The 21,302-nt window shown below is 38.2% G+C and overlaps 1 protein-coding gene across 1 annotated transcript; it reads right to left on the bottom strand.

Moving 5' to 3' along the window:
* Positions 1 to 694: 694 nt before the first annotated feature.
* Positions 695 to 17,337, bottom strand: LOC119736732 (tyrosine-protein kinase receptor Tie-1-like). Its single transcript, XM_038210745.1, has 21 exons — positions 17,316 to 17,337; positions 15,660 to 15,776; positions 11,893 to 12,165; positions 11,481 to 11,780; positions 9,439 to 9,656; positions 9,120 to 9,189; positions 8,876 to 8,982; positions 8,299 to 8,503; positions 7,533 to 7,632; positions 6,908 to 7,149; positions 6,395 to 6,430; positions 6,134 to 6,297; positions 5,568 to 5,796; positions 4,274 to 4,381; positions 3,434 to 3,618; positions 2,917 to 3,030; positions 2,712 to 2,782; positions 2,106 to 2,146; positions 1,893 to 1,989; positions 1,379 to 1,484; positions 695 to 1,136 (listed from the first exon to the last, which is right to left on the bottom strand). Exons 1-21 carry the CDS (start codon positions 17,335 to 17,337, stop codon positions 1,074 to 1,076), a joined length of 2,868 nt encoding a protein of 955 aa, XP_038066673.1. The 3' UTR covers positions 695 to 1,073.
* Positions 17,338 to 21,302: the final 3,965 nt, after the last annotated feature.

The following is a 21,302-nucleotide window of genomic DNA, read 5'->3' as shown; positions in this document are numbered from 1 at the left end:
AATCCACCCAAGGTTGTTACATTGACGGAAGCAAAACTGTTAAATGCAAGCATTCAGAAATATTGAATTTGTTATCAAAGCCATGTACACAAATTGATCTTACACTGTCACTGAAACTAAGAGGCTCTTTTTCACTTGTTTTGTGGTAAATGATGTTTTTTTTCCGCAAAAAGGCGTCAAATGTAGAACGATTTAAAGCATTTTAACAGAATTAATACAGCAGCTGAAGAGTAGATTTTTAAAGAAGTGTTCGTCAGTGATAGAAAATTACAGTTTCATTCTTAAGCATTATTCATAATATAGGTATATCAGTCTTAATCTTGTTAATCTGAGTAGGTAATATTGTTAATCTGAGTAGATAACACATCAATCGAAACTAAAACAAAGTATACATGCATTAGGCAATTCAAAGATGCGACTGATATCGTGTCTCTAATACGATACTAAGAAAATTACAAAATGTATATATGAAGCCTGACGACTGTTTCCCATATATTATGCATATTAGTTTTTCTTAAAAACCCTTTACTTACAGCTACACGATGAATATTCTTTTCATTTTCTAAACATTTATATGAGCGTTTGAACACAACAGATTCGTTTGTACATACACAATTGAGCCTTAACAACTGGTAATCCCAGTAGACAATGGTGTCAACACCTTATTTTACAATGCAAAAATACCCTGCTATAGACAATACAATGTACATCGGTATTTCATGGTAACGTCCTCGCTATGCAATATAACATTTTGAAACATGGTCTCTTGCGAAAGCTTTTTGAGACTTTAAACAACATTCTAACCAACTACTGCGATTATTAACCTGGTGCAAATGTTTTTTTTCTAAAACCGTCAAATAGTTGTAAATTCGATAAGAAGTGAAAACAAATCTTATTAAGTCTTGCTCTAAATTTATAACAGGCTAAATCTTGAACATGAGCTGCTATGAATGCTCTAGTCTGCGTCAGTGCTTAAACACGAACTCAACACTTCACAATCTGAAAAAATGCTGAACCACTCGCTTGAGTTATTTCGAAGAAGATGCATTGCAGCGTAAAGGTAATGACGTCATCTAGTTGTCGTCAAACTCATGCTTGATGATGAAGTTCTCGTAGACAGTCGGTGACAAGACAACCTACAAAAATCAGAAGATATTGCATTGCTGAATTGTTCAAAAAATTGAACGAAACAAAATCTGTTTATCAAAGAAAATATGGTGCGCTTTAATGTACTGAGAGTAATAGCCAAACCAGATATATAACTATTGTCATTTGCATCTATCGTACATTTTGGTAAAAGGAGATATCCAATTTTTATCAGATCCGTAACCTGAAAAGTGTTCATGAAATCTGATTTTCAAGTTGGCATGACGCTTACATTTTCATACGACTTGGAGTTCATTGTCTCGAGAGCTTGGCAGAGAACTTTGAAGGTTGGACGCTCACTTGGCACCTCATGCCAGCACTTCAACATCAGATTGTAACTGAATCAATACAAATACAAAGAAAACTAAAATGAAAGTCCCAGTGAGAGTCTAAATCAACACCTGTCACAGTTACCCAAGTAGGTCTGAACTTCTTATTCCTGCGTCATAGATCGCTGCCCACAGAAAACTTCTGAAAATCGTCTGTCCACTTGAAATTGTTACCTTTTGAACAATAAATTCTTATTTATCAAATGAGGTTTTGCCCTTCACCGACATTTAAACACTGTATACTTGGCTACTTAAATTTGATTTATATCACCCCGACGCAAATTCCATCTCAATATACATTCTTATTTATCATTATTACAACAATAGTTTTTTAAAGTTTTATATTCGAATAGTTCAGTGAATGTTAATTCAAAACTTCAGTCATACTGCTGACGGAGAGCAGTATTTGTTACTTACATTTCATCGGCGCAGTTGTCCGGCTTGGGCATGCGGTATCCCTCCAGCAGTCTATGGGCCAGTGACTCGCTCGCAATACCAGGGTACGGAGTGGATCCTAAAGGTGATTATCAAAAAGTAGATGCAAATCTCAAAGGTACTTTCGATGCATTAGCATAGGTAGCAAGTTTAGAGAAGCAGAGAAGTATCGTTATCATAGCTCACATAACTTACCGTATGTCGCTATTTCCCACAGCAAGATGCCAAACGACCACCTAAAAGATAAACAGTGGACACACACATTATTCAAAAATTTAAAAATAGAAACAGTTTTAAAGCATAAGTCCATCATTTGCAGCTATCCAAAATATAACTTACGTAATAATTGTTGAAAAACATAGTTGAAATATAGTAAGGGGACTAAAGTCCCTGTGAAATTACTCTTTCTGGCAAGCTCTCATTTTGAAGAGAACTCAGTGGGAACGTGTCTCGGACGCTGAATACAGGCCCAATTCAAAACACGATTCAGCAACTTTTGATTTGAAGTTGAGATCCTAGAATGTTGTTTTTCGCGGAATATACAGCTGAAGCTGAGCTGAACTTTCATCAGGTTAGTTGTTCAGCATCCTTCTTTAGATTTTGAGCAAGCTATGGCTCCAATCGAACAAAATGCACAAATAACAAATGATGGATTTTACCTTTAATAGCAATACAACAGAAACTCATTTTGCTTGACTTTTTTTTGGACAAATGAACAAAATGCTTCAAGCTTATTTGCGTGTTCTAAAATAACTGCGTGAGAATCAAATTCCGTGACGAAAGTATGTTGCTTTGGCTTACACATCACTCTTGGACTTGTAGACACTACGCGTCAACGATTCGATGGCCAACCAGCGAACGGGAATCCTGGTCTACAATCAAAGAAGATACTGTTATATATTTTTAACTCAATTCATAAAATGAAATATATATTTTTGTTACAACATTCACTAAACGCAATTGAGTTACTTTCTGTTCTCTCGTATAAAGTCACTCTGTACTTTACCGAGGATTTCTGAACGTAGATGTCCTCCCCTCTGGAAAGGCCGAAATCAGACACTTTGGCGGTCAGGTCTTCAGAGAGAAGGATGTTCCTTGCAGCTAAGTCGCGGTGGATGATCTATAAAACAGACAAGTATTTCAATCGACCATTTGCACTTATCTAACAATTATATAACTGCAAGCCACAAACAAACCACACTAGACTTTGGAAATAGACCTTCTCCCTGGGAGATTCGTTTGGATGGAAAGGGATATGAACATCATCAGTAAAATACTGACTAAACATTTGGAAAGCTCGAATGGGCTTCAAACTGAAGCTTTCTTCAACTATCGTTTGGAATTTTCTTTGCAAGTTATATTAACTGTAGAAACGATTAAAAAATAACGTTCTTTCAAAAAATCCCTCAAAAAAATGCTGCAAGTGATCAGAATCACAACAGAGCGGTGGCATTCAAGCAAACACATGCAGGAGGTCGAAGACTTTTGGACTGTCTCACGAAAGGGAATAATAGACTTCTTACCCCTGCCTTAGAGAGATGATCCATCCCCTTGGCAACGTCTGTGCCAAATTTCACCAAGTTTGAAGAAGTCAGCGGAGATGCTCCGTCAGTTGAGTGGCCAGCTCCTTTCTGCTTCGGGCGAATGCTCCTCAGATAATCACGAAGATTGCCATTGGGAAGAAACTCCAGCGCCACATAAAGAATGCCTTTGATAAGACAAATAATTACAAGTTTTTTTTTGAAAAAGCCTCGCTTTATACTGCGTAAGGTTATCAAATTTAGATTGACAAAGTCCGGTTGGCCAATACACTTTGCCCTTTCTACCCAAAAGTATGTCCACGTGTCTATATCTTAACAGTTGTTACTAACGTGTAAGCTACATCGAAGCTAGAATAATTAGGATTAGTGGTCGTTTTTCAAACTATTTAGCTTACCTTTCAATAAATTACAAGACTATGGTTTTGAACTTGCCTTGCTTTATGTTGTGATTGTATATAGGGTAACCGAAATTCAAATTGACGAAAGTGCGGTCGGCCAATTAACTTACGCCTTCCACCTAAAAGTATGTCCTGTTGTCTGGTTTCAAGCAGAGCAAAATGTTGATTGTGTGTGTTCTTAACGATTAAACTGTATGGAAGTTGTGGAATAACCGGTATTAGTTGTCTTTAATCAAAATAGTGGTTTGAACTTTAAAAGGTAAAATTTCCGTTGATAACATTAATGTTGGAGACATATTTTTATTCCAGTAGCTTTACTTGTTCAATTCTGGCTTGCCAAAGGCCCAGTATTGAATTGTGGAAAGTATTTACAAAATGTCAAACATTGGGTTGACTTTTGGTATAGAAACCATGATTAGTTTACCTTCTTGAAAACATGCGGCAAGGAGACGTACAACATTAGGGTGTGGTGTGATTCCTACCATCGTCTGCAACTCCGCCTTGAAGTCCGTAGCAGCATCAGAGGTGCTGTCTGTATATAGAAAAGGAAACAAATATCAGTCCTAAGGTTTCTTTCAAAAATTATTCTCAGCTGACTGCCCTAAATATTTTACAGTTCATTATTTAATTCATTATATTAATTCTACTTTTTTTTAAAAATGAGTATGTTACAGTGTGATGCAAAACATTGCAGATATTTAAAGACAAATGAAAATACAGTATACCGACAAACAAGGAAGTCGCATCGTCAATACTTGAATGATGAACAACACAAGGTTTGCCAAGCTGGAGCCTAAAACCTTGATTTAGGATATTATCTGAACTTCAGTCAGTCTTTCTCTCAGTCAGTGGTTGCATAACGCATACAGTTTTATGTTATTGATTCAGCATGGCTATTCCTTGAAGCCTCTTCATGCATCTGTTTATAGCCCCTTCATCGTCGATGCAGGGTAATTGGGTCCATAGCTCTGGTGGGATCACATGTGACATTCAGTGAGTCACTGAGTGAGTCAGTCGGGGAGTACGTCAGGAAGTAAGAAGCTTCATTGAAGCTTCTTCATGCATCTGTTTAGCCAATTCATTGTCGTTGCAGGGTAATTGGGTCCATAGCTCTGGTGGGATCACCTGTGACATTCAGTGAGTCACTGAGTGAGTCAGTGAGTGAGTCAGTTGGTGAGTACGTCAGGAAGTAAGAAGCTTCATTGAAGCTTCTTCATACATCTGTTTAGCCAATTCATTGTCGTTGCAGGGTAATTGGGTCCATAGCTCTGGTGGGATCACCTGTGACATTCAGTGAGTCACTGAGTGAGTCAGTGAGTGAGTTAGTTGGTGAGTACGTCAGGAAGTAAGAAGCTTCATTGAATCTTCTTCATACATCTGTTTAGCCAATTCATTGTCGTTGCAGGGTAATTGGGTCCATAGCTCTGGTGGGATCACCTGTGACATTCAGTGAGTCACTGAGTGAGTCAGTGAGTGAGTCAGTTGGTGAGTACGTCAGGAAGTAAGAAGCTTCATTGAAGCTTCTTCATACATCTGTTTAGCCAATTCATTGTCGTTGCAGGGTAATTGGTTCCATAGCTCTGGTGGGATCACATGTGACATTCAGTGAGTCACTGAGTGAGTCAGCCGGTGAGTACATCAGGAAGTAACACAACACAGGACTGGCCCTCTGGAACCAGCAATTATGATGTGTTTATCCTAATCATGAGTACAGTTACCTTTGAGAGTTTTGATGGCTGCTTTGGTGACTTTCCCTTTAATCTTCACGCCTCCTGCCCGTACCTCGCCAAAGTTACCTTTACCAAGAATCTCATCATCGATGATCAAATTCTCCCATTTGATTTCCAGTTTCCTGGCCCAAGCGGGAAGCCCAACATCCTCATATATATCGCCATCGGGGTTGTTAGCTCTTGGTGGGTAGTTTTCGTAGGCTGTAGGTTTGGCAACCTAGGAAATAATAAATAAAAACATTAAGGAATTCCCTATGAAGCTGGACAATCAATAATTTATTCAAGGGTCTGTTAAAACATCTTGTAATCAATCTTGACACTGATTGTAAGTAAGTGTAGCACATTTGTTGAAGTCAATTAGCTCAAATGACAGAAGAAATATTTTGGTTTTTTTAGTTTTGGCAATAACACTGTAGAAATCAGGCATCAGAGCCAACACGTGAACTCATCCAATAAACAATCCTAGTTGTGTACCTTACAGTTCAAAACTAGATCAAACAAATGATCACATGAAAAAAATCAATACCCAATTGCATGCTATGAGAGTCACTTACCAGTTCCATAGTTCTAGGTACTAGAGAACTATTTGATGCATGTTGGCGAGTTTTTCTTCTCCACACCACACAACCGATGACAATGATTAGGACCAAGACGAATACTATCACACTACCCACGACAGCAGCAATAGTGATTCCGTTGCTCGCCGATGGTTTTTGCACTTAAAACAAATTCAGAAGTTTCAGTCAAGTAAGATATTTTCATAGCACTTTTACCGTATTTTGCTCTTCTGTAATAAATTCTCCATATATACTAACCAATAACTGTCAGTGGCTCTGAATATGTTACCGTGGCTTCCTGCAGAACGACAATGTGACTCAAAGTGAGCGATACGAAGAAATTTGTAAGTACGACATTATATGTAACTAAAGAACGTGAAAGAAACTGGTATCACTAATTTGGTAAAAAACATCGGGAACATAAAATAGGAAAATAAATCACTTCTGCCAAGAGTTTTATAAACATAAAGAACTGTAATTGAAAATGGGAACCATATCAGCTTCTAAAATCGCCGTGTTGCTATGAGTGGACTTTTCATGAACTCAATAAACCTCTGTATTGATGACGTGCACTTTGTTTACTTGTGCGTGTTTCTATTGGGCTACGAAAGCGTCGTCCCTACTAGAATAAGAGAATAGAAAAAGAATAAGAGACACGCTTAATGCGACCCTCCAGCGTAAGCCAATAATTTAGCATTCGTTGATATTTTTTTCGAGCAAAACATTATTATGTTTTTTGAACATTTTCAGGCAAAACATTGTTATGGAAACTCACAGTTTCGTTGCCTTTGGTAACAGACCCAACTAGGATGTTGTACACAGCATCTCGCTGCAGCGGTGCGTTCCGGTAGCCGCCATACATCTTAGAGTCTCCGACTACGAATTCAGCAGGAAGGCTATTCTTAGGAAATTCAGCTGCAATATAACCGTCAACCGGGTCCTCTGAACGTCTCGTAACTTCTCTTTTGGTCACAGACAATGTACCAGTCTTCTTAACCCGAATAACGTATGATCTGTAACAAAATGTAATAATACAAATTTAACTGAAAATACATGATTTTTAACGTAGCATGTTGTCTAATACATGTTGTTGACTAATACGTGATGTTGTCTAATACATGTATTACATTTTAAACAGTTACCTTATACCATAACATATCGAAATGTGCCTAATATGGATATTAAGCATTGCAGGTGAATGATGCAACTTAAGACAATTAACGATCGTAACGAGGGTCAGGTTTAAAAATCCATGATAAGCAAACTCAAACACGTCGGTAGATGCTCTACAACTAGAGCCCATTTATATTTTGCTATAATAGGTTTTTGTGTTAAAAGTATATCTATAATCGAAAGGTCTTTTTTCTAAACAAAAGGGTTGTTTCTGTTGACTTACTCAATGTACACAGCAGACCTTGGAGCTGCCAAACTAAGTGTGACTGTCATGTCTGTTGTTCTCTCTTGAATTGGAATGGGTTTGGGTGGAGCAGGTGGATCTGATGAAATTAAACGTTTGCGGTTTTTCATTTAATGTCCTTGTCATTTAGTTTCAGATGGGTGAATATACAATAAATATAAAGTAAATTTATTTTGCGATAAAATAGAAATTAAGTTGAATTTTCTGTATTTTATCACAAAATATATTTACTTTATATTTAAAAAGTGGAAACAGTCGGCCATTGTTGTTGTTGTTGTTGTTTTTTCTGTCTTTGGAAAACGAGTAGACGTTAAAGTCAATTCTCAAGACACACAGAGGAATCAGTCATTTTTTGCACCGATGGTTTTTGAAAAGTATTCTATACGCCTGTTTTCATCTTATGATCGATTGAAGTTTATAAATACTAAGTGACACAGACATCATACCTGATTGTGGCTTTGTATACACCAGTCAAGTTTTTAGAGTTCTTGTCAAGATTTCGTTCTGAGCCGATATGTGTTTCTCTTGATGCAATTTAAAAACCGAACTTTACCTAACCTTTCCGTTATGTGCTACATATTATAGGCCAAACAAGACAATCTTTCGCTGTAATCGCCAAAGGTTGCATTTCGAAACGGATTTTAAACCCCACCTTCATGGCAGTTGTCTTGATCTTCAGGCGTATCGCACAGGTTTAACACATATTGACAATCAGTAATTAAAATTCAAACGAAAATAGTGTTACCCATCATCGGCTTTGAGTAAACCTCCAAAATTCGGTGCTCAGTTCCTGTAAAAATTTCGTTCTTCGCCAACACCCTAAACTCGTATTTAGTACCAGGTTCCAGGTTGGTTATTGTGAAGGGTGAATTCTGAGCTTCATTGGTTTCGTATGTATCCCCTGCTGTGAAATCTGGTTGATAAGGCCTCTCCAAGATACGGTACTCAACCTACCAAAAGAACATTTAAGACAATAGATTGAGAGCTTGATTTCTTTATAATCCCATTATTTATGGATGCCGGTTTAACAAAAGGGAGAGGGACCTTTCATATTATCTCCAGATGTCGAGGTGTAATACACAAAATGCTCACGTCCTCCACATCAGGAACTTGGATGTCAGCCCCAAACTCTGTATGTTTTCCTTTTTGACTTCTGAAAATTCGATAATAGGAGACACTTTCTTTATGCGAATTGTTTAATTCTATACAATTTCGAAAGGCTACATTTATTTATTTCTGATATATCCAGAATTGCCTATATTCACCATTCAGTGGTCTTCCATAGGGCCCTGACATCATTAAAAATGGAAACAACAACATACTATGTAACCAGTGATGACTCCTCCAGGTTGCAGGGGTGGGATCCAGGTTAAAGTGATTGACGTCTCTGTCCTCACTGTGACATTTAGATTCCGAACAGGTCCAGGAACTCAAGAAAAGAAAAATCACATAATGGCGATATCTTTCATATGATGATCACAACTTTTATAGAATACCAAGCGATCATGGAAACTACATGTTAATTTATTATGAATACAATGAGAAAGATTGTTCACGATTGTCTACCTCCGGTTGCTGTTGTTGCTTCGATAGGGTCACTCCAAGAGCCGGGACCAGCAGACGTCACAGCTTGAACCTGCACCAATTTTTTTTAAACCCTACAAGTTTATTTTAGGTTCAAAACATCGGACATAATTGTTTCAAATCACTTGAATTCTGGAAGAGCACAATTTATGTTTTGCTGATTTCGAAATAGATCGCGAATAATGTATGCAAACAATAACATTCATATTATTGATTGTGTCAATGTGTCGTTAACTGATGGATATTAATGAAACTGTGGGAAAGACATAAAGAATAAAAGGAAGTGATTTCATGTTAAGACCTGAAATTGGTATGTTACACCGGCTGCAAGGCCCGTGACACGATGCATCAACCCCATCACATTCGTGTCGGTCTGCATGGTTCCCATGTCTCCACTCCTCCAGTAGCGAACATTGTAGTGCGTGATGCGTCCATTCGGTGGATCTGGTTCACTCCAGCTCAGGATTACAGAAGCGTTATCCTCTAACTGAATACGAACATCTAAGGGAACGGTTGGTGCTGTTGAAATACGAGTCAATATAACATTACATGTATTGTGTGTTAAGTCGCTATATAATTTAATAGCGTACATACGCGTTTAGAGGATTGTGTATTAGAGGTAGGAGTCGAACTGAATTGTGAAAACAGGTTTAGTCGGAGAAGAATTTTAGAAGATTTGCACATGTGAAACAAAGCACACACACAAAACGAAGTTAGTTTACCAGCTTGCAGTGTCGTTGCTTCGATAGGTTCGCTCCAATGACCAGCACCAGGGGACGTCACAGCTTGCACCTGAAAAACAAAATAACATTATTTTTGCAGGTAGTCTATTAATATTTAAATCCTACAAACGACAAAGATTAAATGACCCGTGCTCCTCAAGCACAACGATGAGCTATCCTGTATTTGCTTTGAGAAAAAAAAATTAGGTGAGCGTTATGTTTAATACCTGTGAATTCCAATGTATCGATTATTTCAATCAGGCAGTTCGTCTACCTTGAAATAATTGGAATAATTAATGGAATCTTTCAGTGTGGAAAATATGTTAGTTTCGTCAAAGAGAATCATGAAGTACTTGTACAGTGATTGTAGTTTATTCCATTTGATAAAATGAACAGAGACCTGGAATCTGTATGTTACAAAGGCTGCAAGGCCCGTGACACGATGCATCAGCCCCACCACATTGGAGTCAGTCTGCATGGTTCCCATGTCTCCACTCCTCCAGTAGCGAACATTGTAGTGTGTGATGCGTCCATTCGGTGGATCTGGTTCACTCCAGCTAAGACTGACAGAAACGCTATCAACTGACTGGGAACGAACATCTAAGGGAACTGTTGGCGCTGTTGGAAGTACACAAAAAAATTATCACATTTAGTTTGCGTTTATGCTCAAGTTATTAAATTTGAGTTTAGACGATTGCATAAGGGTATGAATCAAACTGAGTTACATAAAAGGTTTGGACACAAGAACAAAGAAATCAGTTCACCGGCTTGCAGTGTTGTTGCATCGATTTGTACACTCCAAGGGCCAGCACCTGCAGACGTCACAGCCTGCACCTGAAGAACAAAACAAAACTGTATTACTTAATGCAATTCCTATCCTTCAGACGAAAATGATTAACATGACATGTGCTCCTCAAGCACAAAGATCAGTTATGCTTCAATAGCTTCGAAAAATACAGTTAAGTGTAAAATAACTTTATGTGTATTTCAATGTATCGATTATGCCATGCAATAATTGAGATCATCAATAAAACTGTCCATTGTATTCATGATGTATAATGATATAGTGTATTCCATTTGATAAAGTGAATAGAGACCTGGAATGTGTATGTTACAAAGGCAGCAAGTCCCGTGACACGATGCGTCAGCCCCACCACATTGGAATTGGTCTGCGTGGTTCCCATGTCTCTACTCCTCCAATAGCGAACATTGTAGCGCAAGATAAGTCCATTGGGTGGATCTGGTTCACTCCAGCCCAGACTGACAGACATGTCATCTCTCGACTGGACGTGAACATTGCGGGGAACTGTGGGCTCTGTTGAAATCGAACACGAAACAAATATTGTATTTGCTCTTGCAACTGATTTAAAATATCGGTACCTTGCAATACGAAACAATCAACCAATAATGAGTGCGTTTTGGAATAAAACTTTAGTGATTTAAATGAATTTCTTTTATTTCCGGCGTGTTTATCTGTTTTGTTCGAGGGGTTATTTGTGTATAGAATCCATAAACAACCGCAAGACAACCGCATCCAAATTAGAATCAAACCTAATTGAGACGGAGAAGATGGAGATAGGGAAATTAGTTTGAGGAAGAACAACAAGAAACATAGATTTACCTGCTTCTTGCGTTCTTGATGTCACAGCCGCACTGTACGGTCCAGTCCCATCATTAGTCCTTGCATCAACTTGAAAACTGTAAGAAGTATAGGGAGTAAGTCCAAAAATTGTAACTGCTCCACCAGAGGGACCAGCTGTAGTCTGACCAGTCATTGGTGCAACGCCACTTGTACTAAGCCTATAGTCGTATCCTGTGATGACACCCCCTCGGCTTCCACACGCTGGGAGGCTCCAGGAGAAGGCTAGGCTGCGTTGGGCCTGAGACCCAGGTGTCACAGAAGTGGGAGGCCCAGTCGGTGCTGCAATATCAAATAAGTACCAGAGGGTTAGAGATACTGCATTTGGATGAAGACAATAAGTTACGACATACAAGCCAAAAGACTGAAGACCGTAAAACCTATAGTGCCATACCTGATGATGGGGTAGTGACCATTGCTGTTTTTATTGGTCCGTATGCACCATATACATAAGCCTTGACTTGTACAGTGTACCCGGAGTTTGGCATCAGACTGTTTATAGTTGTCATGTTTCCCTGACACATGCAGTGGCTGCTATACGCTGGTGTATTGATGCTTTCACAGTTATCCCTGCTGGTCAGGGCATACTGCACGCTGTAATGATCAGCACATGGCACGGTAGACCAGCTGACTGTCACACTAGTAGCGTCGACATTTGTTGGCGTTACTATGGAAAAAAGAGTTAAACATGTGCAGCTGACTGTCAAACTGTTAGAACCCACAGTTGTTTGCATTACTTCGGCCAAAAAAGTACGTGATTACTTCATATGAGTACAAAAAGGTACTTGTGAATATCATTGACCAGCCAATTTTACTTATGTAAGTCTATAGGTCTAAAGCATGTTGTTGAAGAAAGCACGCCAATTTAATTCGTCGCATACTTTAGGCGAGCCATATTTGCTGAATCTAATTGACGGGACAATATCAAAATATCCTGCATTTTAGCTACCGATTGGAATCTCGATGGAAACTGCAACCAAATACAATCCTTTATAAGGCTGCCAATCTGCATATTGGACTTGCTTCTTATCAACTTTTTTTTCAAACTGATACAATATTTCTTTCTGTGGCCGTAAGACTTGGTTTGTCAGTGAAAATATGGTCAAGACTGTTTGTTTTATATCACAGGGGCGTAGCACGGTCATTTTTATTGGGAAGGGGGGGGGGTTTAAAATGTTTTGAAAAGGGCACTTCCACATCCGTTGTGAAATGTAGACAGATTTTTTTCTCCGGACACTTGGCCTCCGTAAAATCAAAAAGCGGGTCTGTTCAAAACCTTCAATTATGCACACAACGGGCCAATATATGGTGTTTTTTTTAGGGCGATACATGTGCGAAATTCTGAAAAGGCACCCAAAACGGCCGATGCCACAAAAAAATGCACCAAGGGCACTTGTTCTGAAAAAAGGGCACTTCGTAAAAAAGGGCACTCTTTGCAAATTATTGAGGAGGGGGGTAAGCCCGTTGAAAAAAAGGCATTTGAATGGAAAAAGGCAGCCTTTACACAATATTGGTGGGGGGAGGGGGTAATTACCAAAATGGCATAAATGCAAATGTTATATTTTCGGTCACCATGATTCGAAATGTGGAGATTATTAAGTCTTCATTCACAAAGTCTTCTCTCACCGCTTGCAATGATGTCTTCTGTGCTAATCCTGATTTCAACCAGACTAAGGTAATTCCCCGACTGTTCCACACTAACGTATCGAGCAGAGATGGGTTGGTTCGATGTGAAATTAATCACTGCTCCGTCAAATGCTTGATCGCTTGTGACTGCATCACCTATCTGTGTGTTCTGGGAGTGATCTGAACTGACACCAGCACGAACTACAGCACCTGATAAAAAGTAACCTGCAAAAAGTGATAGCACTGCTCCGTTTAGTTGCCTGGGTACTTGTGACTGCATCTCCTATCTGTGTGTTCTGGGAGTGATTTGAACTGACACCAGCACGAACTACAGCACCTGATAATAAGTAACCTGCAAAAAGTGATAGCACTGCTCCGTTTAGTTGCCTGGGTACTTGTGACTGCAGATCCTATCTGTGTGTTCTGGGAGTGAGTTGAACTCACACCAGCACAAACTACAGCACCCGTCAGTCGCAAACCTGCAATGAAGTCCCATCAGTATAGTATTTGGAAAATCTGTTTGTGAGAACATGGGTTGCAGTAAAAATTACTTTTGCTTGTGTGTCAGTCATTCGGCACTTATTGTAACTCTTGTTTGAATGACAATCGAGGCTGTTTACAAGGCGTTAAATTACCAACGTAAAGTGAATGTTAATCATTGTTTCCTGAAAGTCTGATTTCAGTCACAAGCAGCTGCATAGCGTCAACCGGCTGCTGGAGGCTTTGTTGTAGTCATATTTGCATAATAAATCCGATTCATACAGTGTATTGCTGAATATAACTTTCACGTGAATGGAAGAAAATCTTTTGATTTCATAATTGCGATGCAATAATACCTATATGCGTGTGCAGTCATCTTTGAGGTGTGTGTTTTGTTTAATAGCGGTTGTTTGATCTCTTTACATTGAATGAATTAACATAAAACACATATCAAGAATGCCCTTGATTTCAAATTACCATAGTCGCTAACATCATTTTTTTTTCAAAAATAGGGAGACCAAAAATACGGTTCGTTATTTGCACTGATGTGATAGAGAAGAAATGCCTTCCGGACTAAAAAAAAACATACACGACACATGAAGTCACATGTTGATTCTAGACTAATGGAGAACTCCATTTTGTAAGGATTCGGTTATTTGTATTTTTTTGTTTCGTGTGTTAAAACTGACGAATGCCGCCATTTGAGGCCACGTGATCTTTCTTTCGAATGGTCAGTAGATGTGAACAAATTACAGTGATAGTCAGGAAATTGCAGTAACTTGATGAAACAGATTTCCTCAAAATATATAACAGGTCTTGAAATGACTGCCCACACTAGAAAATTGATTTATAATTTACACTTTTACTTGCTAATACACACGCAGTATTAGACTTACCCAAAAAATTTCTGTTGACTATAGTGATTCTTGTCAAGCAGTACGTACTCTCCAGATCAACTCTCCACCATTGGTCTCTGTTATAACCTGAATTCATTAACAAAACACCAAGTTACCCTTCATTAAAATAAATTGCATCCATTATGTGTATTATTCATTAAATGTGGTTTATCAAAACAGTGGCTACAAACTAGAGGGGTAAACAGGAGGGATGAGCACGGTGGCAGTGGCGCACCCAAGTGGGGGGGGGGGGGGCTTAACCTTTTGGTTTTATTTGGTATTTTTTTATTTTAGTCCCACGATTTGACCTTATTGATATGTATTTGGCCTTTTTTCGAGTAGTATAGTAGGGCTGTAAGTGGCGCCACCAACGTCAAAATAGTCATTACTGTTTGTTCCCTTGTATAAATTTGTTTTTCACTTGTTAATCCCACTTTGCTGTTTGATCTTTATGTGTAATAAATCGTAATGAGTGAGCCAATGAATGAAAAGCGCCACCATTGTGCGATAGTGCACATGATCGTCAAGTTTGAACAGCGCCCCCATAGAAATGGATGAGGAAAGTGCTTTTTATGTCTACCTCACCCCCCCCCCCCTTACAATGACCTGCTTGATACGCCACTTGACAATACTAACTCCGCAGGTCATCTGCCATCATTTGAAACAATCTTAACTTTTGGACAGATTTGCAGATGAATGATAGGATTGACTTCTTCAATAAAAGGGCAGAAATGCTTTTATCATTTTGAAACGTTTTGGCATCTATTGTCAGGTTTGCGTACGAGGTTGAACTTAACATTTTCCTCTTATGTCTTACTAGCTATGCACTTCAAATTTATATTCTTTTGAGGCAAAATCATTGGCCTTGCAACCTTTAACGGCGGGAACAAGACTGAAAACATTAGTAGGCCAACAACGAAGAAATAATTTAATAAATACTTACTATTATACCTAAGACGCCTTCATACGATATGTGTTTAATCTACTACGTCGTCTTGTACACAGTAGACTTTTATAAAGCTACGCGAGACACATTATATTCCGATTCGATCTAGGAAAAACATTATTTAAATATATGGAACTTAACTTCAAATCGTCCCCTTAGGGTTTTATATACGGAGAGCCTAATATTGTTTTTGAAAATTTAGAAAATAATTACCTGTTAATGAAAAGGTTGTGATATTTCCGTCTAAAGCTAGGTCTGCAGTATAACCACCAGGGTAAGTGCTAATCTGCGTGGCCGGCTTGTTTCGCAGATCCAGATCAGCCGATAAACCTACAATCAAAAACAAAACAATAAGACCGAAACTGTATTGAGCACAGAGGTGAAAATCATATAACAAAAGACAATTCATAGGTTAAATAGTTGTTAGCATTTAGATGGTACGAGAGTTAGGCGTAACCTTCATAGGAATATGCCACATAGAAAATCACGTTTTAATAGCACCGTTTGTAAACGTAAAAAGAAAAACAAAATAGGCTGATCAAAAAGAAAAACAGTTGTAGCCAAAGTATTTTGCCTTGTAAAGGATGGTCAATTTATTAAATCACCATTACTTTATTACGAGGGGAGTTTAAACTTTTTTTTACACATTTTTGTTTACTGCGTTCGGCTATTCGTTAAAAAAACAGAATGTTTCATACTTTTGGTTCAACAAAGTGTTTTAGATTGAAGTAGTGTAAGGAATATTTTATCCGTGTGTTAGTTCCACTTGTGAAAGTTCCGAAGAATTTCCTCTTACGTTCAATCAAAATGACGATAATGTACATAGTATATGTAGATATTGGCACAATATACGGATACACTGACATTTTATTTATTTCATTTCCGGGTTGTAATTTTGATATATTTAACTGTATATTTACCTGTGTGAAGAATGGCACAAGCCCACAAAAACACCGAAACTAGGAGACGACATTTTGGAGATGATGCCATGGTATGTTTTGTTCAACAGAATATGTTTACCGGGACGTAAATTGGGTAACTAGATCACAAACCGAAACGCAAAAGTCGCCATGTTCCAGAATGAAGAACAGTTATCTGGCCTCCGACAAAATACATGCGCAGTTGCGAGTAAGCCAAGCGTATAAGGGTCACGTTCTGATTGAACTTGTGGTAGGAGCACAACTGAATTCTGCAATAAATGAATGCCATCTAGAAAGTAGAATGGGTTTACGAAACCATGAATATAAAATGAGTTCGCGTTTGAGTCAACAACATCCAGTGGGGCTGTGTGCCAAACGAAATACTGGCTCATAATTTGCTTACTTGTGTGACAGTCGCGTATTTATAATTAACCTTTATGCCGTCTGATTTGTATTTCCTTAATGAACAGGAACAGTGACTAGGCTACATAATTAATTATACAATCAATTAAAATTAACCTCTTTTCAGTACTCAGAATCGAACTTTGTCATAGGTAATAATGATATCTGCCAGGGATTTTTTTTTACAAATACAAGAGATTTTTGTCAGATCGATTCTGAGATATGAGTTGTGATGATAATTCTAACGTTCAGAATCCAAACAAATGAAGGAACAATTTAGTTTTAGATACTGTATCCTATTGTGACGTTGTCGTGCCAGCTCTCCTTCGTCAGGCTGGTTTGATAAGTAGCGTGCCGCCTCGATGGCGTCCTGTCCCCGCAGCGGTGGGCCACGGCACAAGTTATCCTCGGTGGAATACCGTCAGTGGAATCCTCGGTGGAATACCGCCGATTGAAGGTGGAAGGGGTTTGTGGAATGGGATTGCGGAAGGGGAGTAGGGAGGAGGAATCCTTGGGATTTGTAATCCTCTCAGGCCCTTTTATCTACCCTGGGACTTCGGCCCTGACATTCGGCGATTATAAGTCTAAGTAGCAATAATTTGAGCCAGTGGAATGAGTGGAATCGGAGTCATAAGATCACAAACAATGGTCAAGCCTTTAATCAATCCTCATCATCATCCTTATTGGTCTAGTATTACTTAAACCCCAGTTACTTGTTCCAATCATTAAAGGGAAAATACAACATTTGCAAACATCAAAAATAAAACTACTAAATCATTTTGAAATACCTTGCTGGACTGTTAGTGAATGACAGTGTAAAGCATCCTGTAAAATTGTGGCACCTGGTATACTGTCATTTTCAAGAAAAGTGGTATTTTTGTATCAATTTCCAACGCTGATCGGCCGATCAGCGTTGGAAAAAAACCCGGTTTTTTTTTTTCAAATACTGGCCCCAATTGACCAATGCACTTGTTTGCAATCAATTACAAACTAGCCAGCTAGACTGGTTCCTTGACCTTACAATTCCCCAATGTATGTAAACTGCTCTGTTTCTTCTTATATGAAGTCAGGGAACCAGACTACAGGAAAATGATTGTTTTTCTTGGTTTTTATAGCATTTTCGAACCCAAAACCTCAAAAAAAGTCAGTGTAACTATATTTGCTATATACATGTATTTCCAACCCCCCAATTCCATCCATTTCTGAAAATTACAGCAAAAGCAAATGATGTATATTCCCTTTAAGTTATCACTTGAATCATCTTAATCATCTGCCTAAAATCCAGCTGCTTGTTTACCCCTGAGTTCACCCGGTAGCCTATAGCCCCAATACAAATTCACTCTGCCATACAATAGTGGCTAAGTCCAACTGACCAATCAGCGATCAGGATCTGCCAATATGCAAAGTGTGGGTAACTCGATGTAATATAGCCATTATACAGACAAGTGGTTTCATTGAATTAATCACATACACTTCGTGCTCCGTCACAATATAAAGATATGTAAACAAAAATCGCTCGCTGCAAATTGTGTGTATTACATTCCAGTCTAGTTTCCCAATCCTTTCTGTGAATAACTATAACAATGCCGGAGAATTCCCCTTTTCGTCCCACGCCGTTGCTATTAATATCTCTGTATAAATTGACATTTGAAGTTTATAACAGAGGTTGCACGTCATTTTCTCAGTTTGTATAAATGCCAAGATTGTGACACATTATTTTTTTTTTGATGTTCGCGATGCAAATGGTGCTGTTTGTTTTGAAGTTCTCTCTTCCCCAACGCCCTAACAAAGGCGCTTATTTCGTGTGTACGGGACCATTGGTCACGTGCTGCCCAAAATGTTTATTGGAGCTAAATATAAAATAGAGGTCATGGATATAGAGCAGTAGGACGAACAAAGTTTTATAGTAGTGCGCCCTCACATGACATTTCTCAACCAGCTCCAACAAGGTACCGGCAATATTCGGTTACCCCCACAGCTGATATTCGATTATCGTTTTCACAAAATGTTTTTAAGGACAAATTGATCTCGCATTGCAGCTTTTAGCCACGGTCAGTGGCCGTACATTCTCGTATACCCAGTTAATTTGCGGAAGTGGACGTGCATGACCCTTGCACCGGTATAGAACAAAACTAAGAGCGCAAAGATATGGGGTCACGAAATTTAATCTACAATTTCCTGTGCAAGAAGTCACCACTTCAAAATTAACTGCCCATAGCTTTCATGGCTTTTAAATTGGGTGTGTTCCTCGTTCTATTTGTAAACGCTTTGAGGAATCGAATATTATTATCATTATTTAGAGGGCGCTATTTATTTTATTCGTAAAACGTACAATGAAACCGTTGACAAAACTACACGACCTTTACAACCGATGAAATGAATGTTTAATCGGAGAATATATATTATTCCTTCCCTAAACCAATGTTTGCGTTTGTGGTTTTCGACGGTGGCTGAAATCCGTGTCGGCGTGTGGGGGAGGGGGATGAACAAAATTCCTGCGCTCCCCCGCCATGGATATTCGAAAGGCGGGGGGGGGGGGGGTGCTGAACACCACCTACATTAGAGGCCACAGTTCATGATAAAAAATGTGTACGCATGAACATTTCTGCAAACTTGCGCCCTTACGTCCCATAGCCTTGCATCAGAACGGTGCATTTGAACCTTTTGTAATGTTTCTTCTGATGATATTTCAGAATTATTTCATATGATTATTTGGATTGTTAAAAAAAGTTACAAGATAAGCTCAAACTCGGCATGTTTGGTTTCTCACCACACAAATCTGGGCGGGATGATTCGCTCATCCCCTCTGGTCAAAAAGTAACCTTCCCATCCCACCTTCAGATTTACGCAATAGTTTTGGAAGAGTATATACAGGCTAAAAATAATAGAATACTTCGTTTTTCGATGGAAGCAACTTTTTTTTTCATTTTAGCATTCCTATCATTTTGATCTGTTATCGATTACATATATAATTAAGCCCATACATATATTAAACTTAAAGTTTAAAAACGTGATCTCACATTTTCACTAAAAGGTGCTCTTTTCCCTGTTTTTGTTTGGTCAATATGGATTCTCAGCAAAAAAAGGACATCGAATGTAGAACAATCGAAAGAAAGTCAACAAAATCCTAAATTCAATGAAACGTCTTAAGTCAGTCGCTGTTGTCACATAGCAAAAGCTAATCAATCTGACAAACTATAATTCTTATAAAAATGCTCAATTTTGGACTACAAATAATTGTAAAGATTTAAAATGTTGAGATTACATTGGAAAAACTGTCGAAAAATCGTATTTCAAAATACGCTACAAAATACATGAAGCCTTTCGAATCTTTCTCACAGAATTAACGAAATTACATGTGAAATGTGTTGGCCTAAACAACATCTGAGAAGTAAAATTAAGTATTCTTCACTGCTTGAAAATTACTTTTTCATGTTTATGTATCATTTAGCCTTACTGTTAACATCATTTGATAATAAAAAAGTAAATGCATCAAGCCATACAAAGAGGCTACTGATCCAATGTCTGCAATGTGATATAAAAACACTTACGTATGAAGCTTGACAAATGTCTCCCAAATGTTACTATACAGGGTGTATAAAAAAAGGTATTCCACAAATAATGGGTTAATATGTAACAGTTATGAACCTGAACACTGTCAAATTGGCTCAATCTAATGGGGTAGTTCATAAGCTTTTCATTGATGTCCTATTTTTATGTCTTAAGTCACGGATGACCGAGCACCATTGATTTCAAAACAAAGACCACTAATCATCTTTTCCCCCAAAATTTGTTTAATAAGTGGTGAGTTAAGCTGTCAGAACAATGCCGCTGTGGAGAGTGCATCAAAACAGGGGTATGTTCAAGATGTCGGTGCATACAATGGTACATAATATAATCTTGTCCATGAATGATTGATCCTTCCAGAGATTTTTCCAACATCACAAGGCCAAAAAATCTAGTTTTTTTCAAGTTTGACTGAGTCAGTGATGAATTGAGCTGTCCAAAAGGCGTGCAGTCGCAGTGGATTATGTGTTGAATGAGGAGGCAAACCTGTTACACTATTTGAGCATCAATTGAATATCTTGTTTCATGATAAAACCAATAATTTTAACCATTAAAAAACAAATAATAAAACAATAACTACCTATTGCAAAAATGTACTCAGAACATAACTTGGGTGTCGGCCCAACTTAGCATAGCCTTGGCTTTGCCCATCGGAAGATATTATTATATTTTTGAAATTTTGAAATTGGATTGCTAGTTGTGATGAAAAACAAAATCTTTGGAATGATTTATTATTTATGGATAACATGAAGTACCATTATAAGCAACAATATATGCAAAACGTCCCATCTTAATGCACTGTCAACAACGACAGCGTATTCTTCTGACGTCTTAACTCACCACTTATTCAACAATTTACATATTACTACTTATACCTGCATGTTTACCCATTCTTTTTGGATTACTTCTTGTTTTGACACACCGTGGCCCTGTATTTTACAAATATTACATAAGGGTAGTACTCTAT

The sequence above is a fragment of the Patiria miniata genome, unplaced genomic scaffold (genome assembly GCF_015706575.1).
Source record: "Patiria miniata isolate m_02_andy unplaced genomic scaffold, ASM1570657v1 HiC_scaffold_3, whole genome shotgun sequence".
NCBI classification, from domain to species: Eukaryota; Metazoa; Echinodermata; class Asteroidea; order Valvatida; family Asterinidae; genus Patiria; species Patiria miniata.
The sequence above is the reverse complement of the archived record's forward strand: the minus strand, read 5'-3'. Positions and strand labels throughout refer to the sequence as shown.

Excerpts from the sequence above, each read along its gene's own strand:
- LOC119736732 (XM_038210745.1), bottom strand. The coding sequence starts at position 17,337 with ATGTCAGGGCCGAAGTCCCAGG. Across the intron at positions 6,298-6,394 it reads AGAGCCACTGACAGTTATTG|TGCAAAAACCATCGGCGAGC; the intron begins GTTAGTATATAT and ends ATTTGTTTTAAG. Across the intron at positions 2,783-2,916 it reads TCTACGTTCAGAAATCCTCG|ACCAGGATTCCCGTTCGCTG; the intron begins GTAAAGTACAGA and ends CTTTGATTGTAG.